Consider the following 14,405-nt stretch of genomic DNA (forward strand, 5'->3'; position numbering starts at 1 on the left):
AGAACCTAATCTCTAGCCTCTGTATTCACTGCTGACACTAACCCAATGTGAAACGCCCAGTTCTAAAACCCCGGTTTGTAAATATTGACCATGAGTCAAAAAGAGATTTCTTCATTATTTTTTGACCATCTGTTTCTGAACTAAGCATTATTGGACCCAATAAAATAAATATTAAAAATGCTGTTTATTATCCTCTAAAATTTTTCTATTTATTATCTTCATATCTAACTATTGCGCATTATGTTGCTTGTTCATCTATATAAACTATTTTTTATTTATTGGACAAGATCTATCATTTCGCTAATTAACTTGTATTAATCATTTAATAAATTATATTCTTTGTTTTGTATTTATTTCAAGCATTGATTGATTGCCAATTTTATTTTTTTGTTTTTGTTTAAATAAATAAATAAAAGTTGGAGTCTTATTTTTTAAAATTAAAATTAGAAAATGCATTTGAAAAAAAAAACTTTTCTAATATGTAATTGTGGTCACACTTTGTATTATCCATGTTTTTTTTTCCTGAGGGAAAAATTATTTAAGTGTAACAACAACTGCTAACAGTAATTAAAGGTAAAAAAAGATATTAATTCTGAAAAATTCTTATTTTAATTTTATTAAATAGCATTTATGTGATATAAATTAATTATAGTTACATCTATTGATGAATTGACCTCATTGAATATAAAACAAAAGCAACCGAAAATTAAAAGCGGTTTTTTGAAATTGTAAATTAATAAAAATTCTCATACTGGGCATTCATGGTTATGCTAACCGGAGACATATTCAGGTTAAAGTTAATTAACTTTGAGCCCAATTGAAATGCAGTTACATACATGGTGGATTGAAATGTTTGAATCTAATATGGTGTTACTCTTATAAAACCTGTTTGAAATGCAACTCAGGGTTAGTTTCTATCGTGAATTCGAGTGTAAGTGTTTCTGATGTGCGGTTTAATTTACTATTTGTATTTCACAAAAGAAAATATCAGTTGACCTCATGTATATAGTATTCAGGAAACTTTGGTGGCTCAGGGGATAGAGCGTTAACCTTCTGATGACGTGAACCAGGTTCGAATCCCAGAGATGACTGATCGATACAAATTCTACACCCGGCTTGCACCGACCACTGTGCTGAAGTAAAAATATCCTCAGTGGTAGACGGATCATGGGTTATAGTCCCCTTGCCGTCAGGCTAACTGTGAGAGGTTCTCATGGGGTTCCTTTCCATGTAATTCAAATGCGGGTTAGTTCCATCAAAAAGTTCTCCACGAAGGCAAAACTTCTCCCAATACTTGATCCAGGAGTTCCCTTGTCTTCTGGATTGGGTTCGAAATTACAAGGCTATGTAGTTGCACAGAGGTAGTCGTAAATCCAAAATTGGATCTTCTGTTCAATGATGGCTATAAAATAAATATGGTATTCCGGATACTCTCTTCAATTCTCTTCTGTTGGAGAAGTATGTGAACATTTCTTGGGGATCCTAGTTCCAATTTTGAACAAAAAATGGAATGTTTTTTGCTGTAATTTTTAAAAATTAATATTGTTGAGAGCTTTAACTAAAATTAATAATAATGTAAGCAACAATAAACATTCAATTTTCTGCAGAAATAAGGACACATGAAACAATGGGAAGTTAATACAAAGTAGTCACAGGACAGGAAAAAGTTTAGAAATTTTATCAATCTGCAAAATTCTGGAAATTGAACTGAAAAACCCAAAATACCAAAGGAATTGAATTAATTTGAGTTTAAGGTACCTTAAAGTTCAATATATTTTTACAAAACAAATTGGTTAACAATTTTTTTTTGTTTAAAAAAAATTCTTATTTACTAACTTTAATGGGAAGCATAACTGTTTTGTTATATATTATATGTATATGAATAAGTCATATATTGATAATATTTCTCGTACATAGCACTTTATGCAGTGATGTATTAATTAGCTTATATTCAATTCAGATGTTGTAAAATTAATCTCAATTTTTTTTTGTTATTAAATATTTTCTGGTATAAAGTGTGTGAAAAATAATTGAACTAATTCAGCTGCTTAAGAATGAATTTCGAATCCCAGTTAGATGTGACAAAGGGGGGTGACATTCTTGGGGTTCAAGTATTCATTATTATTCGTATGTGCATTTGTTTTCTTTAATTTTTGTTGAAAATGTGAGTTTCATTGTTTATTAACTGGATTAGTAAAATTTTACAAACGCTCTCTATAACAGTAAAATTTTATACCAAGAAAGTTTTACCTTAATGTTACAACGTCTGAATCCCTTTGAAATAACTGGGATAACACTGCACAAAGTGCCATGTTTGAGAAATATTATCAGCAGCATTATTAATAAATTAATAATAAAATTTTTCACCCTGAATTGCGAAAATCATGGATATTCCATAAAATCAGTCTGGAAAAATCAAGGAATATTTTATTCTGAATATTTGTTGCCATCTTGTCATATTTTAATAAGTTTTTGAAAATTGAGATTTGGTGAACTATGATCTTAACTCCTGGCTTTTCAAAAAACTTACAAACTAAGAAAAACCAAATATAAGTTTAGGGACAAAAAAAAAATTTTTTTTTTTGAATAAATTGTGTGCCCAATTAATGAAAATTTTTGTTACATTATTAATTTTTCTAACATAGAACGGATATGAAATGGTCAAAAAAGAAGGGATATTACTGCTGCGTATCCCAAACTGATGATCGCCTCTTGATGAGATGACGGGGGATATTAGAGTTTTATTTGAAAAGCAAAAATGAATTAAAATGTTTTCTTATTAAACAACTTAACACTAAAAATAGTTTTTCTGAAGATAAACAAATGGATAATTTCAGGAAACTGTGAAGACGATATGATTCTGGAAGTTATCATTCTAGCTGGAACATTTTCAGCTGAGGAAGTTTGTGCAACTACCCTTCTTGAATCAGGCATGATAAAACATGTTATTGAACACTTAAATGGTAAGTTTAACAAACTGTGTCTCTATAAGTTTAATATTAAGTAAATTTTATTTGCTGTAGTTGTAGTTTACATTATTCATTAAAATTTGCTGACATTGTCAACTATTCAGTTGTTTGTTCTTCTAAGTTGGCTTGATAGAAATTTTCAATCTTTTGGAAATTTGGAATGAAAGTTTATATGTTCAAAAATAAATAGTAAACTTTCTGTGAAAAAATTGATTTTATTGTTACTAAGCGTTATTTGATAATGTTTTAAAACATTTTTGTCTCGTATTGCAGCTAAAATAATGTTTTAAAACATTTTTGTCTTCTAATGCAGCTAAAATGTTTTAAAGCAGTTTTGTTTCATATTGCAGCTAAAATAATATTTTGAAACATTTTTGTCTCTTATTGCAGCCAAAATGATGTTTTAAAACATTTTTGTCTCCTAATGCAGCTAAAATAATGTTTTAAAACATTTGTCCCCTATTGTGGCTGAAATAATATTTTAAAACATTTTAGTTTCCTATTGCAGCTAAAATAATGTTTCAAAACATTTTTGTCTCCTATTGCAGCTAAACAAGAAGATGATGAAATTGTGCTGCATATTGTTTATTTATTCTACCAACTTATATACCACAGAGCTACGAGAGAAGTCATTATTAAAGATACTCGTATCCTTCACTATTTCAGTTTATAAGTCATTTACATAAACAAGTTTATCCCCTCATTTGTAAAGTTATATTACTCAATCTTTTTTTAGAAGAAGTATGAAACTTATTCTAAATGCCATACTTATTTTATGGGCCATATTTTCTGATTACCCAATACACTTAAATACTTATCTGGAATGCATTTTGTTTTAAATTTTATTCTTAGTATTGTAATCATGTTTTTAATAACAGCTTTATCAAAATCAGGATTTCATAAATAAGTTCATGTAATATTACACAAATTTATAATACGAAAAATGGTGTTTGTATTGTTTCTTGTTTTTGGATTCTTTAAATTCATTTAAAATTAAAAAAAAAAGTGTCATGTTTTTGTCTTTATTGAATACATTTTAAAGTAAATAATCAGGGTGGCCACCCACCTGGAAAACCTTGAAAACCTGGAATTATCAGGGAATTTTTTATACTGGAAAATACCTGGAAAGTCAGGGAAATTTAGATAAAAACCTGGAAAAATCAGGGAATTTTAAAGAAAAGCTTGAATTTTTTTTATAGATCTTCTTAATTTAAATTATTTTATGATCTGTTATACTGAGTTTTTTTTAAACGAAAATTTATTGCCAAACAGTTGAAATATCAACTTAGCAATATTTTGCATGCATCAAATTTACTCCATTAATCCCTGTTAAACTAGAATGCCACATAAAACCCATGATTGCTGAATGAATGGAGAAACCTTTTTGGAGACAGTTTAAGAAAGGCAAAGATTGTGGTGGAAGTTGAAGAAAGAGTTAAAATATTTACTTCTGTTTATAAAAGTAGCATTTGTTTCACTTCTTAACCGTGGGTTGAATCCATTTATCGTTTGTTCCGATGCTTTAAGTTTTTTCCTTTCTTCTGACTAAATAGTTAATAATGTTTTAGCATTTTTAATTTCATAAAATTCACCACAAATTGGTTGGTCATAATTTAATAGATTTTAAGTTATACTCTTTTTCTAAAAACTTTTGTACACCCATCCAAATCTGTGAATTATTTTATCTCAGCAAAGCCAATCAAACCACGTATTTTCCTACTGTTTCACATATTTCCTGGTCATAGTAAGTTTATCATGTTTATAAGTGATGGATTTTCACTCACCAAGAAGGGAATGCTACAGCTGTTGAAAAACTTGGCAATTGCCTCATCAATAGCATCTTTTTTCTCGTGAGTTTGTTTTCAGAATAAAATTACTCATACTACTTTGAATTCTGGAAGACCCAACTTCTGTAGAGACATTTTCTTTTAATTTCTTTGGAAGAGGAGTTGAATTTTCTTGTTCTTCATCCTTTGATTCCTCCATAAGCTGTATGCCAGAAGCTTGAGGGTGTTCATTGCTAGTAGCACCATTACACTTTTTATAATGTTCTTTCATTCTATAAGGTTTTGCACTCACAGTTTTTTTGCAATTATTGCATACGACTATTAATTTCATATTTCTTTCTTTCTGAGTTTAAAATCCCCATATAGGGTCCAGTGGCCTACCACCTATACTAGAGTTCATTATCTACAACTTTTTAGCATAGAGAAAACTGTAAACAAAACAAACATTTTTTGTTGTCAAACAATTTATTTTGGTAGATAGAAGAACAGCTTTCAGAAACAAAGCAGCTTACCTGATTGGTCACTGTAGATGTAGAAATATTTTAACCAATGAAATTACAGTTTACATTTATGAATCAGTGAATCTAGCCAATTATATTGCCTCTTACATACAGCAAAGATTAAAACTGTTAATGTTATAACAATTGGATTGTTGCCATGCAAATTATGTCTTGAAAAGAAAAAACTATTTGAAAATATAGCTCTATTCAGTTATGCTAAGAGTTAAATGATAATAATTACTGAATTTCAGAGTTTAATATAATAAACTAAAATCTATAATTATATTTAATATATAATTATATTTATTATTACATTACTTTACTCTCGATTTTATATAAATATTTGATATACTGCACTCTTTATATTTAATATAAACAAAATAATATATATTTACAAACAATGAATTAAAAAGTTTATTACAGTTACATTTTTCAGGTGTCTGCCAGCAAAAAGCCAACCCTGGATGTTTGTCAGCAAATCGTAAAATTTTTAATGCTAATTTTCTCGATTTTATTTTAAACTTTTATAACATGTTTTAATTTTTAAAAAAAAGGTTCTTTTAAGGACCAACCATATGTTAACATGGTTATATTAACATTTTGCTGGTAAATATTTGGTTTTTTATTCAAAATTAAGACTTTTGATTTAAAATTTGATTCACTATGTTCAATTCAAAATTTGACATTGTGTAGTAATAACAATGTCTAAAGTTTGTTAATGTTATTCTTTTTCCTGAAATGATATTTCCTAAACTGTTTCTCCTTTTATTTTAAGAAGCTGGTAAAAATTAAGGAATGTATGGAAAACATGTTAAATGTTGTATAAACAAAGAATATAATTTTTTTTTATTCATATGATTATTAGGAAGAAGGAGAATGAAACTGTTTTTTTGTTCTGCACTGTGTGATTTTCTAGTTGTAAAAGCAAACAAAAAAATTTACTAATCTAAGCTAAAAAATCATTTAGTTAGATAGGAATTCTTTAAATATTTTAATTTCAAATTAGAAAAGAATAAAATATAAAGAATTTATCTAGTTTTTTTCTCTCCGATATGTAATAAGAAATTTGACAATTTTGCCTTTGTGACATTAATTTTTTAATACTGCTTATCCAGGGTGCGTAGCGTTTGTGAAAAGTACTTAAAGGTGCTTTTTTGGAGATTTCGTTTTTAAAAGCTTTTAAAGGTGCTTTTTTCAGCTTGCATTTTTAAAAAGTGCTATTTTTCCGAATAATTTTTTCCCCCTTCAGTGATGTCTGGTGGATCCCATGTATTTCACGAAAAAATGGGGAGTTTGCTACGTAATCATTAACGCGGACTTCATGTCGTACCCACGTTATGACTTGCGCATGCGCGTACACTTGTAACCGAAACCCGAGTGCTCCAATTCAGATAGAGAATATCAGATCCTTATGAAATGTTTTCTTTTTTAATTTATTTTAATTTTATTCTTGTTTATTTTATTTTACTTCTAACACCTTTTTTGACGTAGGGGGTAAGGATACTTTTGTTCTGAGTTCAGGGTCAAGTTGAATTCACTCGGTGATGTGGGAAAGTCATGATTGTTTCGATTTACGCTCCTATCTTTTTTGATTTTTTCAATGCTAAAACTGTTCATAAAAAGTTTTTGTTTTTCAATAATATCATTGATCGAATATGGATTTTTTGAGTGCTTGAAAATTTTTGTAAAGTGCTTAAAAAGTTTTTAAAAAGTGCTTATTTTTTATTCAAAGATTTGGCTACGCACCCTGTTATCGCTCTTGAAAACAACATTATTTAAACATTTGACTCTAGATATTGGTTTAAAGAAAATATGATCAATGAACTTTACAAAGAGTACTGTTTGGATTAAATACAATATAAAATGTAAATAAATATAGAAATTATTCATGCATAATCGCCTGAAATTATTGTTTTTTATTAATTATTTTTTTGTTTAATGAAAATTAGGGATGCAACAAATATTCAATTACTATTCGGCATTTGGCCTGCTTGCCGAATATTCGGCCAAGTATTTTTTGACAAAGTTTTAATAGATTAAATAGAGTTATCTAAAATAGTATTTTTATTATGCATTATCATATATAGTTTTTACGCATCTTTGTTAAGTTTTTATATTCATGTGCTTGCAAAATTATGTTGTGGAAGATAAATGGAAAAGCAAAATTTCTGTTTTAAGAATCTAGATTCTCTTTTTTGTTTTTCTGTTTTGATTATATCACAGCATTTTAACTGATCATTTTATGAAAGATTTTATTCTTTTATTTTTACTTTTTTCTAGTATGGTAAGACAGATAGCTGGTAACAAAAAAGATGCTGTGATTTTCAACCTTAATGTTATATTTTAAGAAATTAGAATGCTTTTTTTCTGTCTCTTTTTTGCCTTTTTTTTTATTAACTTTTTATCAAAGTTTTTATTATGGTACAGCATTTTTTAAAGAGTGTTTCTGAAGAACATTATTTTTCATACTTGTTTATATTTACAAACTTGAAAAAGCGTTAAATTTTCTTTTAAAAATTGAGAACAATTTTTGTTTTCGTTTCTATTTAGATTTTTCTTTTTTAAATAACTTTGGTTTTTATCAAGAGTTTTATTATGGTGGAGCAATTAAGAGAGTTTCTATTGGACTTATTTCTTTTTTCTACCCTTTTTTAAAAATAAAAAAAATACAGTATAATTGGAAAATAGATGTTCAGTTTAAAATATGATAGTCCATCAGTTTAGTTTAATTATGACAGAGTTTTATTTTTTATGTTTCGCTTTTGTGTATAATTTTTTGTGGGCATTTTTAAAAGTTTTTCTGATCGACTTTTTTTCTTTTAAAGTTTGAACTTTTTTTTTTTGGAAAATACTATTTTCAGCATTAAAATTTTGTCTTAAAAATTAAGAGAATATATTTTCTTTCTTATTCAACAGAACAACTTCAGTTTTTTTTGTAGCTATTAGTTAGTTTTTATTTATCTTAAATATTTCTAATAGATAACTTTTATAATTTTTTCTCCTTACCCAACTCTAATAATATAGCTGAGTTTTAATAAATTTTCAAAAATGACTAAACTTATTTATATATAAAAAAAAATAATGTATATTAAGGATTTTTTTTAAAAAGAAAAATGCTACTACTTGGCCACCTAATATTTGGTATTCAGACGATTTGTTTGGTCGACTATTCAGTATTCAGCAACTTTGCCAAATCACTATTCATTACATCCCTAATGAAAATATATTAAACAATACAAATCAAAGTTTTTTTTTAGTCTCTCTGTATTTGCCATTCGGTGCACTTTGTGCAAAAATTGCATTCACATTAAACTTTTTTAATTCAATCAAAACAATATATTTTACATGCTAAACTTATTATTTTCTCCACATCCAACTTAATTTAACCACATTAAACTTGTACCAAAACGTTAAAAATTAAAAAAAAAAGTAAAAAACAAAATCTTGCTAAAAATATATGTACTTTAATTATTTTTTTAATATGATGTATTAAAAAAATATCATTTTAAATAAAATACTTTAAAATTTTTGTACTTTTGTTTTATCCCTCTTATACTTAATGAAAAAAAAAACATGTTAACCTGGAAATTTTAAGATTTTTACCTGGAAAAATCAGGGAAATTTAAAACCTGATTTGAGTGGCCACCCTGATAATATTTTTATAAGATATATTTTAACATCAATGCATTGTTTATCTTCTAAAAGGATTAAGAATATAAAGGTAATCGATTAATAATTGTTTAAACGGGCTGTAATGGATATTTAAGTGGCCTTGACTGTTGAAGCAATTTCTTTAAAATACTTCAGAAATTTGCATGCCACTTACAGGTCTCTACTCTTTATCCTAACCCTAGTGAATCATACACCAATATTAAGTATATATACACTCAAGAGCCAAAACATTATGACCACCCCTACATTTTGAAATGAATTCTCCTGGATGACGTGGAAGGCACGTGATCAGGTGGAAGTGGTATTTAACTGTTGCTGGAGTGTTTGAAGAATCATTCTTTCGCTTACTTTTTTTTGTGATGGGAAAGGCTGCGGATCTAAGCGACTTTGATAGAGGGCAGATTGTAATGACTCGAAGGCTCGGAACAAGTATTTCCGAAACTGCACGACTCGTGAGTTGTTTGCGATCTATAGTTGTTAGTACTTATGCGAAGTGGATGAATGACGGTGGAACCAGCAGTAGATGACATGGTGTTGGACGTCCACACACTATCAAAGAAAAAGGTCGTCGGAGATTGTCTCCCTTGGTGAAGCAAAACCGGAATCAGACAGTGTCTCAACTGACAGCCCAATACAATGCAGAGTCAAGTAGAATGGTATCAGAGCACACAGTTCAGTGGAGACTGTTGGATATGGGGCTACTCAGCAAAGGTCCCACTCATGTGCCTTTGCTGACCAAGCGTCATCGCCAAAAACGCCTGCACAGGGCCCGGGAACATCAGGACTGGTTCATGGATCTGTGGGAGAGAGTTGCCTGGTCAGATGAATCACGGTTTGTCATTCATCACGCCGATGGCCTTGTCAGGATATGCCGTCTTCCAGGCGAACAGTTGCTCCCTCAATGTACAGTAGGTCATACACAGGCCGGTGGTAGCGGTATCATGCTTGGGGGTACGTTCTCTTGGACGTTTCTGGGATCCGTGGTTGTGGTAGAGCAGACCATAAATGCTACAGGGTATCTGAACATCATTGCAGACCAGTTGCACCCTTGCATGGCCTCTGTTTTTCCAGCTGGAAATGGAATTTTCCAACAGGACAAAGCCCCATGTCACAAGGCTCAAATTGTGTTGGAGTGGTTCCAGGAACATGATGTTGAATTCCAGTTAATGTCCTGGCTCACCGGATCTGAATCCGATAGAACACATTTGAGATGTCATGGAACGGCAGCTCAGAATTCTGAATGACCACTGAGAAAGACCACTAAGTCGCAATATCTCGGATTTGAGTGACCGTTACTTAAACATCTGGTACAATCTGTCTCCGGCTATCTACCAAGGACTTGTGGCCTCCATGCTAAGGCGGGTTGCAGCTGTGTTGCGGGCTAAAGGTGGGCCAACTCGTTATTAAGAGGTGGTCATAATGTTTTGGCTCTTGATTGTATATATATATATAAAATAATATATATATAAATATATAGTGTATATATATATAAAATAAATTTTTTAATGACTTTTTAAACATATCTTTCAAATCTTAAAATCATGTACTACACAACTTAATTCAAAATTTGAAATATGTTTACCTCAAGTTTAATTATATGCAAACCCCTTAAATGAAAGATGCAATTCTTATATAAAATTTAAAATCTGGAGCATTTGTTTTAAATTTAACATTCTCTTTTGTTTTTCTTTTATCTGCTCTTTTCCTAGAAAATGTGTACCTGGCTATTCAATAAACTATTTATTCTCCTTATCAAGTGTCTCAGAAATTCCGGGATATTTGCTTGATTTGATGCATGATAAAAATACTGAAATCAGGAAACTTTGTGATAGAAGCCTGGAAATAATATCGGTAAGTTACTTGCTATTACGACCATTTATAAAAGATGTTCGCTCCCCGATTGGCTCCATGTATCAAGTGACAAGATATGGGCTTAAGCCAATAATTTTATCTTAAAAAGCTTGTAGTAGGGGCAGTTCATCACAATTTTGACAGCAAGAACTATAATCAGAATTCAGAATATAATTTTGTTAAATGAAGATACAAAAATGGTTAAGGACACTGTTTCTATGTGACAGCTTGTTTTAAGTATAATTAGTCTGAATTTTGATAAAATGTACTTGAAAGCTCATGAAAGTTGGGAATTTTTTTTTCTATAATTGATTTATAACCTAGTCAAGGAGTTAAAAGAAAATTGCAAGCTATACAATTGCTGTTATTGTTTTTATAAAAGAAAAATATAATGCCATAAATTACTTTATGCCATGAATGTTTTCTACAAATTCAAATTATTATTTATACAAATTATATAAATAATCAAACTATCAAATAACTTGAACCGGCTTATTAATATTTTAAAATTCTATGATTTATTATTATTTAACTTCAAAAATTCCTAGATTTTGGAATCATTCAATTTTGTTGCAGTTTAGATTGTTATGAGTATTATATTTGTGTGCAAATTGAATATTTAAGGCATGTTGAATCTTTTTTTTTAAATTGTAAACGTATGACTGTGAAACTGAAATTACTATTTTTAAACAGCAACAACATCTTCATCTCTAGCTAAATGTATTTGTCTTGAACTTGGATTATAATTGAAGAACTTTGAGTTGATGATATTTTAGTGAATTTAGGTTAATGAGTTCTATAAAGTTTATATGTTGACAATGAGAATGGGAGAAAATGCATTGTCTTAGTTTTCTTTCATAAGTTTTCAATTGTTTAGAAATAATTTTTTAAATAATTGAGAGATTGAAGAGTCAAGCTTTGAGTATTTCAGTATACTCACCACCAGTTTTTTTTTAATTTTTTTAAAAAGTTTTTCAAGGACAATTTCTATGTTTACCACCTGTGTATTCTAATATATTTTGACATAATTTCACTGCTTAGGTATACTTTCTGTAGATAACAGTATAGAGAAATAGTCTGAACTAGGTGCCTCCAAAATATGAAAAAAGAAAGCTGATTTTCATATTATAAGTCCTCTTTTCTGTTTTAGAAATGATGAGAAAAATGTACCTATACTCAGAGGTCAAAATATATTGAAACAGTAATAATTTATATAACTAAATGTAAGGTCCCAATTATAGATTTATAGAATTCAAACTAATAAGTAAACAAATTAAATTGACATGAGGTTGTCTTATGTTTAGCATAAAAGAAAATATTCTTTTAGGTTAGTAAGGGTGATATGGTTTAAGCAATTAAAAAATATGCTATAATTAACTTCAAAAATTTAAATTTGACTCACTTTTCCATCTGTTGCAGAATGATTCAGTGGTGAATGGGTGCATTAATAAAGAAACCATATTTAATAACAACAAATTTATTAATAAAAACAATAAAAAAATATGATAAGAAATGGGGCTCTCCAATGAGCCATCCAATTTAATCCGTTGCCTGCCACATAAGTGATTACAGAATTATTGTGAGTGATTACAACATCCTCTTCTGGTCAGGCAGAAATTAGTAACACCATCTTTCTTATGCCTTATTTGTTGAAATATATTTCTATTTTGGAGAAAAGATTTAACAATCATCATTTTCATGAAGTCAAGTAGTCTAAATATTAAAAAAATGATTACCACAAATTTTTTTTAAAGAAATCTAAAAGTCTCTAACACTTATTCTTCCCACTTTCTGGATGTTTTGTAAATGCAAGATGTATTGGTTTTTAGTGAAAAGGCAGGTTTTACTTTTCAATTGAATGCACTTGAATTATTGATCTACTCCATAAATACTGAGAGACTACCCCTTGAATCGCTCACCCCTGAGATCTGCCTGATGACCTTGAATTTTACCTTTTTACCTATTTTGTAAATTTTTTGAAATTTATAAAAGTACTGGGTGACAACAGATGAAGGAAAAGTCTTAGAGTTACATAAAAATGCCAAAAAAAAACAAGAAAATTTTTATAAAAATTAAAAAATCAGATAATTTAATAAAAGTATAAGTTTGGGAAAAAAGAATTAATTTGAGTTTGATACATCTAAGTGACCATTATTTTTACCAAAAAAAAAATGGTTTTGTTGTAATTTTTTTTAAAAATTTTTGTTTATCTAATAGCAATCATAAGTGTTTTTTTAAATATATTTTATTTAAAAGAACACAATTTTATTGAATAGAAACATTTGAAACAAATTGATGAGTGAGACTGGATGGTCAACTGTTATCGTTAAATCTCGTACAATCTGGTCTTAATGATAGCATAGCATATTCAACTTTATTAAACATTACCGAACTCCATCTATCAGCATAAAATGCTATTATTTGCATTTCCATACACTAAAACTGATACTAATGTTAACACATATTTTAATTAATAGGAGTATAATGAAGAGTGGGCCAAGAAGATCCAAATTGAGAAATTCCGTTGGCATAATTGCCAGTGGCTTGAAATGATTGAGTCCCAGCAATTAGATGAGGCTGATTTCTATGGGGAAGATTCTTACACCCCAAGGATTCAGGACTTTCTCAATCCGTCAGATTTACTTTATGGAAGTGGTATGAAGTTATTATTGCTATTTTTTTTAAAAAACTAAGTTTGTTTAAGGTTTTGTCGTATGAAATGATGCTTTTTAACAAACTATGTGCCATTTTTATAACTGTTATGAGTTCCTAACAGTTATGTGTGACTTTTAGGCTGCTTTTCCATTATATGACATGTTGATAACATAAAGGACCTGATTGTTGTCTGATTATACCGGGTCTAGTATTCTGGTCTTTTCTGTCTTTTTAGAACATGTAATTTAGTTTTTTAAGAATCCATAATATTTTTACACATAATATTTTTTATCCATGATGTGTTAAAATGTGTTTTAAATATATTATAAGTAAAAAATTATTGTTTGCAAGCTTTTCTTTTATAAACTACAACAAAAGTTATCACTGGTAAACTTTTTTATTTAGCATTTTAAATTTAACAATTATTCGCTTTTTATAAAAATAGATGGCTTTGCTATTTTTTTCTAAATAAAGAACCATAAATTTGAACTTGAACTAAGAATTTTATATGTCTACTGAAAATTCATTTAAAATATATTTTTTATCAACTTCAAATTTTTTTTCCTTTTTTCAAAGTGTATTTTTCTCAAATAAATTTTTTTTTTTTTGGTTCACACATCTAATTGCCAACACAAATATTATTGAAAAGTTTGTTCATAAATATTTGAGGACTAGTATACTTACCTTAAGTTTTTTTAAGCTTCATAAAACCTGTATTTTTACTTAGAATATTTATAATAGTTTTTTTTATTTTTCTTAAATATTTCATATCCTTATATATTAGGTGCTTATGAGTCCCTGTTGAGTGATGAAAGCTTATCTCCGGATGTCCTAGATGATCTGCCTCCTGCAAAATCTATAGACAGTGCATCCTGCCGTCCAAAGTCTCGTTACAAAAATAGGTACACTCTTCCTTTCTCAATAAATATAAAAGTTTATTTTTTTATTTAATATTGCCACTAAAAACCAAA

General features: G+C 28.8%; 1 protein-coding gene across 3 annotated transcripts in view; it reads left to right on the plus strand.

Moving 5' to 3' along the window:
- The window catches only part of Kap3 (kinesin associated protein 3), a 39,802-nt gene that overhangs the window by 22,452 nt on the left and 2,945 nt on the right, over window positions 1-14,405 (plus strand). For all 3 annotated transcript variants that reach the window (XM_087152389.1, XM_087152387.1, XM_087152388.1), the window contains exons 14-18: window positions 2,838-2,963; window positions 3,518-3,616; window positions 10,694-10,779; window positions 13,257-13,434; window positions 14,219-14,336. In XM_087152389.1, the coding sequence (XP_087008515.1) occupies window positions 2,838-2,963; window positions 3,518-3,616; window positions 10,694-10,779; window positions 13,257-13,434; window positions 14,219-14,336 (607 nt within the window). The remainder of the gene's footprint in view (window positions 1-2,837; window positions 2,964-3,517; window positions 3,617-10,693; window positions 10,780-13,256; window positions 13,435-14,218; window positions 14,337-14,405) is intronic.

The sequence above is a fragment of the Parasteatoda tepidariorum genome, chromosome 9, assembly GCF_982258835.1.
Source record: "Parasteatoda tepidariorum strain Cologne lab strain chromosome 9, Ptep-v5.0, whole genome shotgun sequence".
NCBI lineage: Eukaryota > Metazoa > Arthropoda > Arachnida > Araneae > Theridiidae > Parasteatoda > Parasteatoda tepidariorum.